Source organism: Doryrhamphus excisus, chromosome 14, assembly GCF_030265055.1.
Source record: "Doryrhamphus excisus isolate RoL2022-K1 chromosome 14, RoL_Dexc_1.0, whole genome shotgun sequence".
In the NCBI taxonomy this organism is placed as follows: Eukaryota; Metazoa; Chordata; class Actinopteri; order Syngnathiformes; family Syngnathidae; genus Doryrhamphus; species Doryrhamphus excisus.
The window spans coordinates 14,069,658-14,088,554 of NC_080479.1; the positions used below are offsets into that span (position 1 = coordinate 14,069,658).

General features: G+C 42.6%; 1 protein-coding gene across 3 annotated transcripts in view; it reads right to left on the reverse strand.

Annotated features, from left to right (window-relative positions):
• The window catches only part of hivep1 (HIVEP zinc finger 1), a 57,089-nt gene extending 38,462 nt beyond the window's left edge, over positions 1 to 18,627 (reverse strand). The window contains exons 1-2 of one of the 3 annotated variants that reach the window (XM_058046203.1): positions 18,460 to 18,627; positions 16,618 to 16,758 (exon numbers count right to left, since the gene is read on the reverse strand). In XM_058046203.1, coding sequence (XP_057902186.1) covers positions 16,618 to 16,657 — 40 coding nt within the window. In that variant the 5' untranslated portion in view covers positions 16,658 to 16,758; positions 18,460 to 18,627. Of the gene's footprint in view, positions 1 to 16,617; positions 16,759 to 17,624; positions 18,229 to 18,253 lie in introns of those variants that run through there. The other 2 variants (XM_058046205.1, XM_058046204.1) reach the window with 2 other exon arrangements.
• Between the last annotated feature and the right edge of the window lie 270 nt (positions 18,628 to 18,897).

Here is an 18,897-nt window from a genome sequence, read left to right on the forward strand (position 1 = left end):
TCCTATCTTAACACATCAACAGCAGCGCTCAATTCCAACACTCCAACTCACAAACGTGTCTCTCCGTTGCTCCATGGCACAACACTTCTCCACCATGTGAGGTAGTACATTCACTGACACTTCGGAACGCCGAACATCATAGCAAACAAAGCATATTGTTCCTGAGGGGAGTCAGTAGGTAACAACTACTAAAATTAATTCATGTGAGACCAGCCATGTTGTTTGGTCTAGAGACATTGCCACTGAGGTAAAGACAGGAAGCAGAACTGGAGGTGGCAGAGATCAGGATGCTGAGGTTCTCATTGGGAGTGACCAGGATGGATAGGATCAGGACCGAGTCCCCCAGAGCGACATTATATTAGACATGGTTGGGACATGTCCAGTGGAGAGATAGTGAATATATTGGTAGAAGGATGCTGCCAGGTAGGAGGCATAAGGGAAGACCAAAGAGGAGGTTTATGGATGTAGTGAAGGAGGACATGATGGTAGTTGGTGTGACAGAGAAAGATGCAGAAGATTGATTTGCTGTGGCGACCCCTGAAGGGAAAAACCCATAGAGAAAAAAGAAATGTAACAGAGGATCTGATGTTGTGAAACCTTAACATGAAGGAAGAACGACACTCAGTCCCGTCTCATTGTTTCCTTCAAGGGGGGCATGACAGAAACTGAGAAGCACTATTTAAAGCCAAAGCTGATATCTGTGAAACATTTTTTAACCAAACCCTTCCATTTAATCCAGCGCTATTAGACCTCCAAGAATGACAACACGACCGTCCCACGGCTGTCACAGCAGCACGGAAGCACCATGTGATGCTTCGGTTTCACAAGCCCCCAAAAATCAAACTTGCACCGTAACATTATAATTGCAGTTGTCAAAAATAGCAGACACAATGTTAGTGGCACCGCTGTAAACAGCTATTGTCTCAACGGTTTTTATATCAACAAAAAAAAAAAAACACTTTCCCTCCCAGCACACCACAAAAAGCCTTGCTGCAATTTCCTCTAATCATTCAAAATTGCTTGTCGTTCTCCTAAATGCAAAAGCCTTCTTCAAATGTCCCCACTGAGCGCCTTCACACTGCATAGATCACTAAGCGTTTAGAGGGAGGAAGAACATCAAATCAACACTCGAGGTGACGGGATAATGTGTAGAACCGCTGTGTGCAAAAAAGGCGAAACTGCAGCTTTTTTTCCTCATGAGTCCTGAAAGTTAACCCCGCCTGTTTAATGCGACCGTTAAGTAGCACAAACCGCTACGACCGGAGTTCTGATTGGCCGTGATGCCAGACGTCCGTCCTAGTCAGCAGAGACACAGCAAGTGTCAGTGTTGATAAATACAGCCCACGACCTGACCTTAAAGGCAGCACTCGGCAACCATCTGCCTCCACCTGCGCTCAACATCTGGTCGCACAACAGCAGTCTGTTCAAGTCAAGGTCTACTGAAGGCAGACAGAACTAACACGATGAAACTTTAATAATGTCGTATTATCGAAAATGCACCCTAAATACTTCATTACTGCGGAGAAGGCATCAGGGTTACTTTAGTACAGTTCACAAAACGTGCAGAAATGAAGCCTCGTTGTTACCAATAAACTAGAACAACGTGCAACACAGGAAGTGAGCAGATAATCAGTGATTGCTGAGACGTGGAGATGGGGCAGGATTAAATAAACACATATTTCTACTCCGTTTAAGGTATCTGAACTATATTCAGATTATATTCCGGGTAGTGTAGGGCAGGGGTGTCCAAAATGTCATTTATTTATTTACTACTACTACGAATACTACTTACGCCTACTTGTACCTTTTGTCTTTCAATATTTTGTTTTTATTTTATATTTTATTATTTTTTGACAAATAATACGGCATAGTAAACCACGAAACAGCGATCATTTATTGGTACATTTTTGAAACAGCAACGAAACAGCAACAAAACAGCAATGAAACAGCAACAGAACATCAACAGAACAGCAACGGAACAGCAACGGAACAGCAAGGGAACAGCAAGGGAACAGCAACGGAACAGCAAGGGAACAGCAACGGAACAGCAAGGGAACAGCAACGGAACAGCAACGGAACAGCGATATTGTGAAGGATAATAATAATAATAATAATAGAATACTACCTACGCCTACATGTACCTGTATCTTTCAATATTTTTTGACAAATACGGTATAGTAAACCACGAAACAGCGATCATTTATTGATAATTTTTTGAAAAAAACGTGATACAACCATGGTGTCATAACAGAACGGCGATATTGTGAAGGACGACTGTATATGGGTGTTACTTCCTGTCCAGAGGGCTGTAATACTTTTAAAAAAAACATATTTAGAAGGCCGCAAACAGGTTTTCTATTCTCTAACTACAAAAGTATTCATTCATTCATTTTCTACCGCTTATCCTCACGAGTGTCGCGGGAGGTGCTGGAGCCTATCCCAGCTGTCTTCAGGCGAGAGGCGGGGTACACCCTGGACTGGTGGCCAGCCAATCACAGGGCACATATAGACAAACAACCATTCACACTCACATTCATACCTATGGACAATTTGGAGTCGCCAATTAACCTAGCATGTTTTTGGAATGTGGGAGGAAACCGAAGTGCACAGGGAGAACATGCAAACTCCACACAGAGATAGCCGAGGGTGGAATGGAGCTCGGGTGTCCTAGCTGTGTGGCCTACACGCTAACCACTCAGCCTTGTCCAAAATGTGTTTTCTAAAAATCACACATACAGTATAGTACTAGCATACTTTACACACTTTGCTGCCCTCAGTCTCTTCTTGAATAAATAAAGAAATGTCTCCCTACCATGGCCGACAGCCACATGCCGAGAAGTAAACATAGGAGGCACTCCTTCTCTTCCATTGTTGTTGTTGTTTGTTAGTGTGGTTTGCTCCGACCGTTTCTTTCAATGCGGCGTGGTTTTCCCTTTCCTTTTTCTCTGAGCTGGAAAACCGACCGCCCAAAAACCCGAGTCAACTATAGCTCGGCCAAGCAAAGCTGAGCTGAGCTGGTGATACAGTGGAAAAGCGGTAAAAGTGGCGCGGCGTCTAAAGGCCGGTGCAAGGATGTTTTCGTGTAGACCGTCCTGTTAGGGTTCTGAAGTAGGAAAACACAAGCATGATTGAGGTGTATCGTTCCAAACTGTGCCACGGCGAACTGAACTTGAACAGCCGCTCAGTGGAAAACACGATCTGATGAATCACCCTGCAATGTGACTGAAAATGATGTGATGGGGATTCACAGCGAGGCATGTGTTTAAAACCAGCTAGGAATGTCCAAATGTACCTCTGGGATCGTCACTCCCACTGTGGTTGACGGCGAAAGAGCGGGAATAATGTGGTTTTCCCCCCTCTTCCATCGAAACTGACATGGACACATTGAGCGATTGTTATGGAGCGGGCTCAGTCAACCCTCAGACCTCACTGCGCCGTTCAGTGCCAGCCACTGTGGCTTGAATTGACGGTATTGTTGTTGCCTTTCTGAGCCTTTTCCTTAACCTTCACTGACGGCAGGAGTCGTCTTTGGTGCCTTGCCGCAGTACTTCTCTGTGTGAAATGACCACATTGCTGCCAATGCATGCATGCATCCCTTCAAATATCCACATCATCCGATCACTGCCCTATGAATCACTTTATGTTGTTATAATGCAGGGGTCTCAATTTACCTGGGGGCCACTGGAGCTAGGGTATGGGCAAGGATGGGCCGCATCAGGTTCCCCCCCCCCAAAAAAAACGCTTTTATTAAAAACAGAAAAATATACAAACTTTTTCAGTGCTTTGGTTCCGATTTTCTACAATAAAAGCTCTGATAAAACATTCCACTGTTCTCAAATATCTTAATTTTTATTTTTCTGCACAAAATAAGATGAAAATAAATAAACAAATCAAGAATAAAGAAAATCAATCAGTAATAAATAAATATAATAATAATAAAACGGCAAATAATATAAACTTAAGAAACCACATATAGTTGATGGGTAGACAAATTATTTTTTTCAGATTAAAATTAACAAAGCATTATTAGAGCCCTGTAGACATGACAAAACACGACTATAGTCACATTTATACTCTTTTTATTTACAACATATTGCGCAACTGCAGGGTCTTGAGACACATGCCAACTCGCAAACTAGCGACCTAAACGGTAGCCTTCAAGTTATTTCCTTTAAACTTAAATAGCCAAAAACTTACCACTTCCACACGGATAGGGAGGATAACTATTAACAGTTATTTAACCTTTAACATGAACATTAACCAAACGTAATAATTTTTTCTGGGTACATGATACCATACAGCATCGGTATCAAACTTGCGCGGGCCGCCCTAACATTAAACTTTCATATCAAAGCGGGGGGGCCTCGAACTAGTGTCCTGCGGGCCACATTTGGCCCGCGGGCCGCATGTTTGAGACCCCTGTTATAATGACTTCATTTATCTTTTAAACCATCCCTCTCCTTCTCGCCCCCCCCCCCTTACTCGTCGGAGGTTCCAGCAGTAGGACACAAGGAACAGCACCTGCAGACCGAGACTCATGCTGCTCTGTTTCCCTAGCAACCCCTTCATTGGGCTTTGCTTGTGCAAGCCATTAAGCAATGCCAGCTCTGCATACACACACATAGTCATAGAAAGGCGCCCCCACACAATCACCCTTTTAAGGGTTTCCGGCTCTAGCTTTACTGCTCTTTTTTTTTTTTTAATTTGCACTTTTTCCGAATGTTTTTTTTTCTCCTGTTAACCTCCAAACTCAACATTTTCCCCTCAATCATAAATAAAAGGGACCCCCCTGGATTTAGCAGCCTCATTCTAACAGAGAAAGGTTTTGTTGGGGGTATTTCTCCGCAGATGACACACATCCCCGTGTAGGAGCTTCCCACCCCCTCAATGTGTCGTGCACACATCTCCGAATCATGCCAGGCCCAGCATCGCACCACGGGGAGAATTTCTTCCACCGCCACTCCCCGACCTCTTTGCTGACGCCAGTGCAGACAAATCCTGTTTGGCCCCGAACTCAATTTTCCCCCTATGCCAGCGCTCACCTTTCCGAGTTGCCAACATCAATGCGGCTCAAGCAATTTTTCCAGGAAGTGGCTCTCCAGGCGGGAGCGGCTCACCTGGGGAGGGAGAAGGTGTGTGTGCTTTGTGCACACTCGGGGATATGAGACTAACAAGAATGAGAAGGTCAGCGTTCGTTAGCTCCAATTTGACTCGGCTTGCCTTGAGCCCTTCACTAATGGTTCAGTTTGAAAAGTTTAAGCCAAATAATTTGACTAATGGGGCCGCCCGTCCTTTGTTACCGACCGAGATGTGGCCTGAGACACACACACACACATAATTACCTGACGGTCACACAATTAATGCCTGTAATATATAAAACAAAACACCATATTTTTTGTGAAAAGTTGATTCATTCATTCATTCATTTTCTACCGCTTTTCCTCACGAGGGTCGCGGAAAGTGCTGGAGCCTATCCCAGCTGTCTTCGGGCGAAAGGCAGGGTACACCCTGGACTGGTCGCCAGCCAATCACAGGGCACATATAGACAAACAACCATTCACACTCACATTCATACCTATGGACAATTTGGAGTCGCCAATTAACCTAGCATGTTTTTGGAATGTGGGAGGAAACCGGAGTACCCGGAGAAAACCCACGCATGCACAGGGAGAACATGCAAACATGCAAATCCTAATAAAGCTAAAGCTAGGAATAGTGTTCCGGCATGTCCACTAAATGACCTCATCCTCACAAGAGCAAAATGAAAACCAATATCAAGTTGATTTTGACCGCTTTGACAAATAATACGGTATAGTAAACCACGAAACACCGATCATTTATTGATACATTTTTGAAAAAAACGTGATACAGCCATGGAGTCATAACAGAACGGCGATATTGTGAAGGATTGTATATGGGTGTTACTTCCTGTCCAGAGGGCTGTAATACTTACTTACATACTTAAAAAACGTATTTAGAAGGCCGCAATCAGGTTTTCTATTCTCTAACTACAAAAGTATTCATTCATTCATTTTCTACCGCTTATCCTCACGAGTGTCGCGGGAGGTGCTGGAGCCTATCCCAGCTGTCTTCGGGCGAGAGGCGGGGTACACCCTGGACTGGTCGCCAGCCAATCACAGGGCACATATAGACAAACAACCATTCACACTCACATTGATACCTATGGACAATTTGGAGTCGCTAATTAACCTAGCATGTTTTTGGAATGTGGGAGGAAACCGGAGTACCCGGAGAAAACCCACGCATGCACGGGGAGAACATGCAAACTCCACACAGAGATGGCCGAGGGTGGAATTGAACCCTGGTCCTCCTAGCTGTGAGGTCTGTGCGCTAACCACTAGACCGCCGTGCCGCCCGAAAAGTTGATTCATTAATTTTATTATCGAAGTTATGGTTTGCAGTGATGCATAAATGCACTTTTTAAAAAGGGTAGCACACATTTGCTGCAGACTACTTCAGCTCCATTACTAAGTATGAAGAGACATTAACCCACATTTCAGGATGGAAAAGCGAGCAGCAGCCCCCATCATGTTCATGTGTCATGTACTCAAAAAAGTATGGCCATCAAAATTCCAACCTCCCTTGCACTGGCTCTCTGCCTCTCTGACAAAGTGAAAGCTTTTGTGGAGGTTACACCTCCGCACGGAGCAGACTTCCCTGAACTAGTTTCGGCCCCGTCTGTTGTAGTTACTGTTGCTAAAACTCAGGTTTATTCCTACCCCTGGGAGAGAACTTCCCTTTGTGTGAATCTCTCTGCATTCACACACTGTAATTTGAAGGGCCCGTACGGAAACACTGGTTTGGCTGCCTGAGCATGACACAACATGTAAAAATCCATTGGCGGAGGCCAGGCTGTTAACTCTTTCCCATCCTTGGGACATTTACATAAGTTTGCTTGCTTACATAAATGACCTGATGTGTTGAGTAAAAACAAATTAGCCAAATTCTGGACCGGTTCGAGCCAAAAAAACAAACCTTCCCAATGTCCTTAATAATCCATATGGGGGCGGCCAAGGTCAGAAAAGCAAAATGCATCCACTGTAGGGCCGTCTTTTGGTTAGCGTACAACTCTGGTGGTTTCCAGTTAAGTCGTACAATTCAGAAAAATGGCACGAAAATGTTTTGAATCATCAAAATACGGCAACTATTACATGTTATCATCAGTGTAGTGTTAATGTATGATCACAGCATGTATATTAAAACTCTGTTAGAGGGATTTTTCCATAATGCCTCATATTAACTCTCTAACAAGATCTCAGTGTATAGACTGGTCATATATCTCATCTCGCTTCATATTATCTACATACTGTATTGTATATAACTCTGGGAAAAACTGTTGATTTTGTCAATACTTGGGTTGTTTATATTGTTTATTTTTCTATATTGTGTATTTTGTATTGCTTAACTGATTATGTACTCTTGCTGCTGTGCAATACAAATTTCCCCACTGAGGGACGAATAAAGGCATATCTTAATTCAGAATGAAAATAGTTTTATCCCAATGACATGCATTGTAAGCTAGCTAATATTAACTAATTTTCTGGTGTTATGATGCACAGAAAAGGGAAAGAAATATGTGCTCATGTTTCACATAAGGATTGTGAATGATGGGCAAAATTCCCCCAAAATGGCAGCGTTCCCCTTCAAGAGTATTTAACTTATTTTTAAACAGTTAAGTCATTAAATCTCAGCCATTTTTCAAAAGAAAAGCCCTTCACTACAAGATATTTTGGACTGATTTTTCAAGGCACACAGAATATGACATTCTATGGTTATGTAATCATGGACCAAAAGAAAGATTAGACTCCCGTCGTTTATAAGAAAAAAAAAGTTTGTTTATAAATTTTTCCGTTCTTTAGTAATCAGCAGTAGAACATAGAAAATATCAGTTCTTAACAAACAAAAAAGGATTTGGGAAAAAAATGGACGTTCATTCCGCATTTGTGGCTGGCCGATACAGATAAATTTGGACCACCACAGATAAAATGTGTTGCAAATTCCACTTTTTTTTTTTTTAGATGTGGCCATCTACCTTTCCTTGTATTAACAGGACAGTCTGTGCAGCTTGTTATTATAACTAATAAAAAACTGTAAGTCTGTACATACCATAATTGGTGTAAAGTGTAATGTTCTTTAACCTCATGGGATAAAACCAAAAAGCTCAGTTTTACCCCGCACCCCAAACATCCCACACTATGAACACAGTGCAGTCCTGTGGGAAACACTGCACGGTCGACTAATCAGTTTGTTATTAACAGAAAAACCCACTAAGGCAGAAACCATAACATCCGCACTATTTTCAGTCAGGATTAATGTTTCACCTTAAGAGTAAATTATTGCTATAAATATTAACAGCCGTCAGATTTGTGTCATAAAACGCAAAGATAATTTATATGCATAAATACCCTTGAGAAGGTTTACAGAGCATCTCCCTGTTTTTGGCTTTACCGACACCCCCCCCCCCATACCCCCCACCCCCCCTTGTTAAATGCAGGCCCTTTCACTGCAGTGGTTGGGCATTCATCACGCAGCATACTCCCTGCTAAAGCTGGGGGCAGCAGCAGACCTGTTGGGCTTTCGGGAAGCTTTTTATACGACAAGTGGAATGCAGAGTCCGTTCCATAAACAATGGCATCGCTAACAAGTCTGGGCATTTTCAGGGGCACTTCAGCCACAGTGTGGCGTGGGGGGGGGGGGGGGGGGGGGGTATTTGTAATTGGGTATTGCAGCATCAGGGATGTACAGATTCAAACAACTCTCCATACAAAATACTACTACTACCTGGACCCAAAATTAAAACATGTTTTTACATTCTTGAATTCTTCAATGTCTCCGCCCAAAGCCACCTGCGTGAGAATGGGGCATAGGTTCTAACCAAATGGTTCCAGAATGAAAGGCAACTCCTCTGCAGTCGGTCTGGAAAAAAAACCCAGACCACCCAGGTTGATCCGAACCACATCCACATTGACGTACTGGCAGCCGGAATGTGACGTAGAATCACATACCTAAACCGACCTCTTATTAATCCGATGTCAACAAGTTGGTCTGCTCTTGGATAGGGTATAATATTTTAGTTATAAAAAATATATATATATATCTATATAAATTATAAAATTATTATTTTTGTCTTTCTTTTTACATCTAAATATTTTTTTATTTGCCTATAGTCTTTGTCGTGTTTTATTCATCAAATTAAAAAGCAAAAAAGACAAAATAATTCCATGACCTTGAAAAATGGCCAATAATAACCATATTAAATGAAACAGTTGCATTACTGTCAATGCAAAGCCATGTACTCTATATTCATTCATTCATTCATTTTCTACCGCTTATCCTCACGAGGGTCACGGAGGTGCTGGAGCCTATCCCAGCTGTCTGTGCGCGAGAGGCGGGGTACACCCTGGACTGGCCGCCAGCCAATCACAGGGCACATATAGACAAACAACCATTCACACTCACATTCATACCTATGGACAATTTGGAGTCGCCAATTAACCTAGCATGTTTTTGGAATGTGGGAGGAAACCGGAGTACCCGGAGAGAACATGCAAACTCCACACAGAGATGGCTGAAGGTGGAATTGAACTCGGGTCTCCTAGCTGTGAGGACTGTGCACAAACCACTAATCCACCGTGCAACCCGTACTGTATATTATGCATGGATGATATGTTGAGAAATATCGTTTCCTCTCACAAAAAGCTTTGCTAAATTCATAAACTGGTGTTTGCTCTGCTCATTTTTGGGAAACACTTATTTCACCCATTTGAAGTTTTCCTGCCAGCCATGAGCTAAGTGTTGCTTGCTAATGTCCACAAAGGGGAAGAGAGAAAAAGAGAGCAAGGGGGGAAACCACTGTGTATTTGGCCTGAGCTGCTTGGAGACCAGCTGTTTGAGAAAAGTAAACACACAAGAGCAAAAGAGGGACGACAGAAGTTCTGAAATTGTTATCGTAAAGTGTGGAGGCCAAATCACGCACACAAAGGAGGGCATGGATAATTTTTGAATTTTGCTTACTATTTTTTTTTTTTTTGAGAAATCTTGAAGCACTGATTTTTGCTGCATTTTTCCAGAAGAATTCTATATTTTGTCCAAAATTTCACATCAGTCGGGTGTTAGCCAGTGCTTCTCAAATAGTGGAGCAACGTGAACTGCCAGGGTGGGGGGATGCATTAACACAAATTAAACTGATTTTGTATCAAAATAGTCTATTTGTAACAAAAATAATGACATCCTAAAAATGTACGCTCAGCAGTAGCCAAGGAAAAAAGACGACGGAATGAAAAGGCATCCATTTTGTTCCATCAAGTTGCAGCAGTGTGTTTTTGGCATTTGCAGAATTTTTCTTTTGCAGTACTTGAGCCGCACTCATGGAAAACTATATTCCACACTTTTTTCTTCAATTTATTATTAGTTCTAATGACTGGTATTACTACAGGTATGTTACCTGAAGAACACAATGAATGAGACAACATGGAATGCCTTTAAGGCACAGTACAATGCCAAAGCTATTGAGTTAAGAACTGAAGTGATTTGGGTTATTAGCATGAAAACTACGGAAATTGATAGATATAAGCTACTTTTGCTGTTATTGTTATATTTGTAGAAACAATTGGACCTTTAGTTGGACTAGGGATTACAATGAAAAAAATAAACTGAAGAAACAAGGCTGGTCTATTTCCATGTTTGCCCTCGTCGGCCACTTTACAAATGATTTAAAAAAAACGTAAAAAATACAGCTAAAATTATTTTCTTAAGTAGGTGAGACTCTCTTTGCCTTTTCCACCCCGTTCATCTTTAATATTGCTTAGCTGCCCCGTGGATAAATGATGGTAAATGAGTCCTTTGTAGGCCGTGACTGGGATTTTCCTTCCTTAGAAATTTGGCGGACAATTCCACTAATGGTGGTGTTTACAGTATGTGTTCGTTTATTATGATCCTAAGACAGACACACACACACCCCCCCTCCACGGCGCCAATTGTGCACAAGTCAGTAGGTCAGAGACTCACCACCAATTTTTTCTTTTAAATGCTGCATTTATACTGTTGAATCAGTTACACTCACGTTCGAGGACGCCATATGTTCTGTCAAACAGTTTGCATGAATGTCAAAGTGTTAGTAGGCATCTGCAGCCCAGATAAGCTTTCCCGTCAAGAATTGTCTCCCACCACAGTGTCAAAAGTGGTAGCACTAAGAGAGCTGCAGGGGGGATTTGGGAGGGCAACAACTCTCACAGCAGCAGGACAGCGACCTGCAATTTTGTGCAAGGAGGAGTTCTACAAAGTGACGTCCGGGAGCGTGCAGGTGTTGACCCAAACCATGAGGGCACCTCAACAATAGACAGGAAGCAGTCTGCAGTGGGATGCAATTGACTTTCTGCACGTACAAACCAGCTGCAACAAGCATCAAATAAACATAATAACCAATTAAATAACTTTTTATTGCGTATTTTGATGGCAATTCCCGTTTGTTCTTTTATATAATGACCTATTACAAGTCCTCAAACACACACACACACACACATAGCCAACAGTTAACTTGCATTATCTATATAAGACATCAACAATAACAAATAAAAAGCACTCGTTACCTAACTTTCTCAATGAGCTGACTCCAGGAGCTGATGCAGCTTTGAGTGATATAAAAGGAAAGAAGTTTCATAAGCACTTTCATTATAAGTGCAACTTTAATTTATGTGATCTGGGCAATTGCAGCCCCCGTGGTTTATGAAACCGCTTACCAGGCCTCAGACACAGCAGGAAACGTCTTATAACCACAAACGGGGCATGCTCGCTCAGTAGTGGAGCAACCATCAGTATACTGAAAGGCCGAGGCTGCTGAGATGCAGGGGGGGCGAGGAGGGGAGGGGGGTGCTCACCTGGAAAAAGCATGCAAAAATATAGTGTGCACAATACCGCAATGCATCTCACCACAAAAGAGCTGTAACAATCCAACAGCAGCTCATTTCACGGCGGTTCGAATCCGCTTAGGAACATTGTGGAATGATTCAGGTTTATTCTCAGCTTCACTTTGGGGGTCTTTTTGCTTTCAGTTTCTCTCAGAAGTTGTTGGTTTGCAAAAGGTACAGTTCCCGTTATACAGTAGAGATGTAACGAGCTGATAAAAGACTCTTTTTGTACTATGAGTTGTGGGGTCATATTATCCATGCACGGGGTCACAAGCTAATATTTTGTGGGATTATGAGAAGGATTGTCCAGGAAGAGACACTTTATCAACATGATAGCAAGCATTTCAATTAGCATTTGCTGCTTAATGAAAGCAATGCTATTCCAATGAAGCGCAGGAATAAAGTGGGAGTCTGTGATGAGCTCATAAAAAATAAAGAAAGGGGGAAAAGCTATTTAAATTTAATGATAGGGCTATTTATAACAAAAAAAAACATCTGTTTCACTGTTCTATACAGAAAAGGAGCTTAAAAGTCAAACTTGTGGAAACTCCATCCTGTTCACGTCATGTGTTTCCAAGTCCAGATGAATCACAATCAAATGTAAAAATCATAAACCACTGCAGCAGCCGGACCTCCCTCTAAAATCATAATTATTTCCACTGTTTGGCCAAGTATCTGTTCATAAGACAAACCACTAAGAGGTGCTCAGAGTCATTCGCCGATCGACTGCAGGGGGAACGGCAAAGATGCATACTTTCACACCCAGCATGTAGCGCTGCAAAATCCCAGCTCTGCGAACTGCAAACGTCTGTTGACACGTGAATCTGTCAGTTCACAACATAACACACAAGTCCTTCAAGCCAATTGGTTGCTGCTGTTTCTTCCATATGCTCCGTCAGACGGAATATGTTTGATAGGCGCTGCTGTTTCATTTACAGATTAACAATATCCATATCTTGCTGTACATAAAAGAACTGCTGGCATGAGAGGAAGCAGGGGGGAGAGACTCGTAGGAGGAGAGTCAGGAAACGACCAGACAAGTGGAAGAGGAAATGCCCACGTTAGGGATGGGCATAATTGAGTATTAAGAATTATGCTGATGTGAAGAATTATATGGGTTTTTTTTTAGCATTTTGACTGATTTTTCAAGGCACACGGAATATTGTGTTCTTGGGATATATCGAAATGATATAGTATATATACACACACACACACATATATATATATATATATATATATATATATATATACACACCAAAAAAAGATTAGACTCATCAAAAAAGTTTTTTTCTACCTTTTTCTACCGTTCTTTAGTAATCACTCTATGCGTTACATTAACGCTCAGTTTGGACTCTTTTGAAATAACAATCAGACTGTGCTTCCGGAATAACAAACAAAAAACAGACTGTGTATACATATATTTATACAGTTTATTCTGTATATTTTGTATTTTCATTTTTAATAGATGTGTCTGCACCTACTTCACCAAAACAAATTCCTAGTATGTGTTTGATCATACCTGGCAATAAACAATTTCTGATTCTGATTAGCAGTAGAACAAAGGTAAGTTTCAAAAAATATCAGTTCTCAACAAAAAAAGGGGGAAAACTGTGAAAAACTTTCATAACTTTCACTTTGACACAAATTTAGCCATATATATTTAGCCAAAATGTCTAAACAATGATGCAACATGAAAATATTTTTGAACTATTAAACTTATTTACAGGCTGCACGGTGTTCGAGTGGTTAGCGCGCAGACATCACAGCTAGGAAACCAGGGTTCAATTCCATCCTCGGCCATCTCTGTGTGGAGTTTGCATGTTCTCCCCGTGCATTCGTGGGTTTTCTCCGGGTACTCCGGTTTCCTCCCACATTCCAAAAACATGCTAGGTTAATTAGCGACTCCAAATTGTCCATAGGTATGAATGTGAGTGTGAATGGTTGTTTGTCTATATGTGCCCTGTGATTGGCTGTTAACATTTCCCTGCAATGCCGAACCTCCTTCGAATTACACAGTGAGATTCCTTTTCACTTCCTGGTTGCCATGGATCATGGATATCTATGGTGATGGAGTGATGCATAGCGAGATCTTATTAAATACACTTTTTTCTGCTTTAATCTCTTCTACTGTTGGCCTAAATTTAGCATTTTCATGCATAAAAAAACAAATAAAATACAAATACAGTCTAAGGGATTATAGGATGTTGATGAACTGCAGTCTGAAGTGGCCACTGGGTGTCACTGCTAACACGCACCATTTATTGCAGGTGTGCCTTATCACACAACAGGCACCATAACAACAATAATCTTATTTGTGTCTTAAATGGCTTATTTTCTCTGATTATATCTCTTATATTGGTGTGCCCTGTGATTGGCTGGCAACCAGTCGAGGGTGTACCCGGCCTCTTGCCCGAAGACAGCTGGGATAGGCTCCAGCACCCCCGCGACCCTCGTGAGGATAAGCGGTAGAAAAGGAATTCAAGAATATTTCTTATATTGGCGAATATGATTGTAAAGATAACTGTAGGGGTGCTATTGTATGTATAGAGAGCTCTAATAATATTAACAATCATATATACAAGGCCATAAACAGGTATTCTATGAAAATATTTGTTTTAGAAATAAGGACTCTGGATCCAATAAAGCGAGGGATTTACTGTAGAACACATTTGAACTCATCATCATGAACAATTATGTCCATTAACTCACCAGAACGATTCAGTCATGCAACTGCGATGAGGGAATATTGTGTGACATTACCAAGGTGAGAAGTGGTTCTATTAATCAAAGTGTGATTGAAGGTGTTTTTCTATTAATATGCATTTAGTCCAGGCTGAGTGGCCTCTTTGAAAAAGTGGAAAAGTGGTACTTGGGAGTTGTTTCATCACAAGACTGTCGCTAGTCACTTGTGTACTGTCGGCTGTTGAACTACTTAAGAAGATAATGGATGGCAAACAATGTTTGGTGCACATACACCTGAATCAAAAATGATGCTTTTGTAAAAACAATAAAATGCTGATTTGATGGACATTGTCAGAATTTGCAGTGGACTCATCCACAGCTATGGAAATGCACTCTTGCCATTTTTTTCCACCATAACACTGCCGCTTAACTAGACCACCAGCCAGTACTTCATATGTCTGGTTGCTGTACATTTCAGCTGTCGTTTCCTTTTTTGTTTGCCTTCACACATTGTGTCCACGTCTGTAACAATAGGAATTGTTACTGTTGTTTATGTTTCACACGGATGCCTTGAAGTGACAAACCGGAGTCGAGAGTTGGCTGCCACCGATGTGTGTGTCTGTGCACCTTGATAAATAAAAAATAACACTCGATAGTCCAGGTTGTAGAGTCAGGAGACAGAACTAACTGAACACATTTGAACCACTAGATGGTATTCAGGTACAGTGTACCTGTGTGAGCTTGCCTATATGTATGTTGTTGCCATATAATTGAATGGTTGCAATGTAGTGAGCGACACAGTCTGTGAGCGCGCACTATTTTGCATTGTTTTGTTTATATTTGCTGACCAAAATGGCATGTCGGTTTGCCTCAGAAACCATCGCTTCAGGGCCTTCATTCAAGTTATTGTATGCTTAAGTGATTAATCGATTTATTGATTATTGTGACAGCTCGTCTCCTGGCATTAAGCACAAGTTTTGTGCTCATTGGGCGGCGAGTGAATGCACATGTTTCAGTCCAATCTACACTCAACTGTGGATTTTGACCATTCATTCATTTTCAATTCATTTTCTACCGCTTTTTCCTCACAAGGGTCGCGGGGTGCTGGAGCCTATCCCAGCTGTCTTGGGGCGAGAGGCGGGGTACACCCTGGACTGGTCGCCAGCCAATCACAGGGCACATATAGACAAACAACCATTCACACTCACATTCATACCTATGGACAATTTGGAGTCGCCAATTAACCTAGCATGTTTTTGGAATGTGGGAGGAAGTCGAAGTACCCGGAGAAAACCCACGCATGCACGTGAAAGAACATGCAAACTCCACACAGAGATGGCCGAGGGCGGAATCGAACCCTAGTCTCCTAGCTGTGAGATCTGCGTGCTAACCACTTGACTGCCGTACAGCCCAGATTTTGACCATTCGCTTTTATTTTAGCAGTACACGCTGTTTTTGTATGCCAAGTGCCGGTATGTGAACTGTTCTGAAAACAAAAGTGAAAGTAAAAAAAAAGTGCACCCAGCAGTGAACTTTGACACAGTAACAAGATGTCTGTGTTTTATTGGCATGGGGACAAGTGCCGGAATACGTGCGATGACCCAAAAAAAAAACTCAATCACTGAAAATGAAAAGTATTTTCAAGTCTGAGTCTAGTCCAGCACACTGATGTCAGAGTCCAAGTCGTGTTGCAAGTTTTTGATGACATCATCAAGTCAATCAAGTCAAATGTAATGTAATGTAATGTAATACTCGAGTCAGTTTTCACACATTTCACTTTTCATCAGACTTCTTGGAACAAAATAAAACGAGATTTGACTGTACATGATTTAGTCACATGGGGGGTAAAATTAAACATCACCGTATGAAGCCGTGTGAACGTAGTGATGCTCAAAGTCACTTAAAACTGAGCATGCTAATTTCACACGGCTCTTATGATGACTCTCATGCCGTGTCAATGATTGCACGTCAGCCTCCAGAGGTAAAAATCCAACACATGCAAGCTCACCTTTTAGATTTTTCGGGTTGTTTTGCTTAGTGCGCGGCATCTTTGCACTTCACTTCACAAGCGCATGTCGGGAAAACCGGGTTCCGGGCCTTGAGTGGAGCTGAGACTTGAGGAGGAGACGATGCCAGCGCCTGCGTACATCTACAAAAAAAAAAAAAAATGAAAACGCACATGTCAATTCAGGATGAGCTTACCCTAAATGCCACACTATGCTAGCCTTGTCTCTCCCACACTTGGCAGCTGTGTGCTAGTGTGGGACAGAGCTGCTGATTGAGGTTAGTCCTTAAACAGGTGCCCCTCGGCCTCTCAGAGCTCCTCTGTGGTAGCGTGCCGTGTCGCTCGGGCCACTGTCGCATGGAGGTGTGACTTTTCAAGCACATATCTGCATCAGATGCTATCTGTCACTCCATGACTTTCGGATTGACAGAGGTGGAAACGAGGCTGATTGACACGTGGGTGGGTGAAAGACGCAAACAATAAAAGCTCTGTGTGGACAGGCGATGAATGCTTAGGGTGACACAGTGGATAAACATCTTCACGTGTCTGCTCTCCTTTAAGTTCACAGCAGAAAGGGTCTTTTTTGGGGAAAATTAAACCAAGGTGCAATGCAGTTTTTCGGGGAAAACAAGCTCATATAGATGCAAATTTTGCAACCACCTGCTTGCAAAATGTAAAGATTAAAAATTAAAAATAATTCCAAATAACATGTTATTGTTTTTTCTCGCTTCCATCATCCCTTCCAAGACCCAAGGTAAGACACATTAACACCTGCACCTTAAGGTGAGCATCACTGCTTCAGGAATCATCCTTTGTTTGCCCGCCACCGTTATTACATAACACTTACTACAAGTGGATGATTTTTCTCCATACACTTGCTACATGTGGCGCTAGAGCGATGACATCATCGGATGAGAGCAGGACTGTGGCTGCATCATCTGGCTTTATACATTTTTACCACGTTTATTTACAAGCCCCCCCCCGCCATGCAAACATAACAATCCTCTCACCTGGGGATGCAACACTTTGGATTTTTCCACAGCAGAGTCGACGACGCGGACGAGGCGGAGAAGGAGACGTTCACGCCTGTCAGTCAGTCTGTCTGCATGCAAAGCCTGCCTGTCTCACCCTCCCTCCCTCTCTCTCTCTCTCGATCTCTCCCTCTCTATCTATCTCTCCTAGCGTGCGTGTGCGTGATTTCTGAGGAAACACCCTGGTGCCAATGCGAGAGAAAACAGAATGCACTTGCGGGTGATTAATACGCATCCTAGTGGATCAATCTGAGGCATTATGTAAAACGCAAACCGCACTGCGATGGGTGAAGTAATCGATTCCTTCGTGATGACCAAATCGTTGCAGTTTAATCAAATACAATTGCAGTTCTTATTTTTTGGAAAAAAACGCACCATTTGAATGAAGCGAGGGAACACACAATGGATGGGAATTGCGTATTTTCTTGCAACACGTGAACGCCCTGCACGAGAGGGAGGAGCCAGGGAAAACCCCTCGCTGCCTTTGCAACAGAACACTTCCTTTTTCGCCAAACTAAAAACCCGCACACGCATGCACAGTGCGCACAACGCCATGCAGTGGCAGTCAACACATGTACACAGAGGAGGAAAAACAGCTACTATCTTACCTACAGCTGAGGGGGGAGCAACGAAACAATGAAAAGGGGAAAGTTGAGCCTTATTTGAGTCCACACGCCTACAAGCGACCTGTAACACCGCTGACTAAAACCACCCCGCGTCTTTCCAGGGAAAACACACACACAGCAAAACACAACACGAACACCCCGAGGTTGCTTCTTCATACTCACGGGAATTGTTTAGCTAACAAACGCACCTTTAAAGCGACGAAAAAGGGGGGTTCAGCTCCAGTTTTCTGCCTTCACCTTCTCTCTGACTTTCTATTGCAGGAAACAGACAGGCCCACTGACGTCACCGGGGGTCCCGTCTCCGCCTCCCAGCCACAAGGGGCCCTCATAATCCTTTAGGGGGCTCACGACAGCCGTAGCATCTCGTGTCCTTCCGCTCATTCGCCGGAAATAAAATTCGCTCTCGTTTTTGTCCGCCTTTATGAAACACAAACAAAACAAAATGTCACACATGAGGCATTTTTACTCGTATTTACACTCCAGGAAAGAGACACAAAGCCACGTCGTTAAACGTGAACCCCCCTTACCGGTGCCCTACTCTCTCTCTCCTCGCTGCATAGTTTAGGATTGACGGTTTTCCCGGAGGTTCCTTGTTGTCAGGTCACGTTGTGCCCCTCCGCCACCAC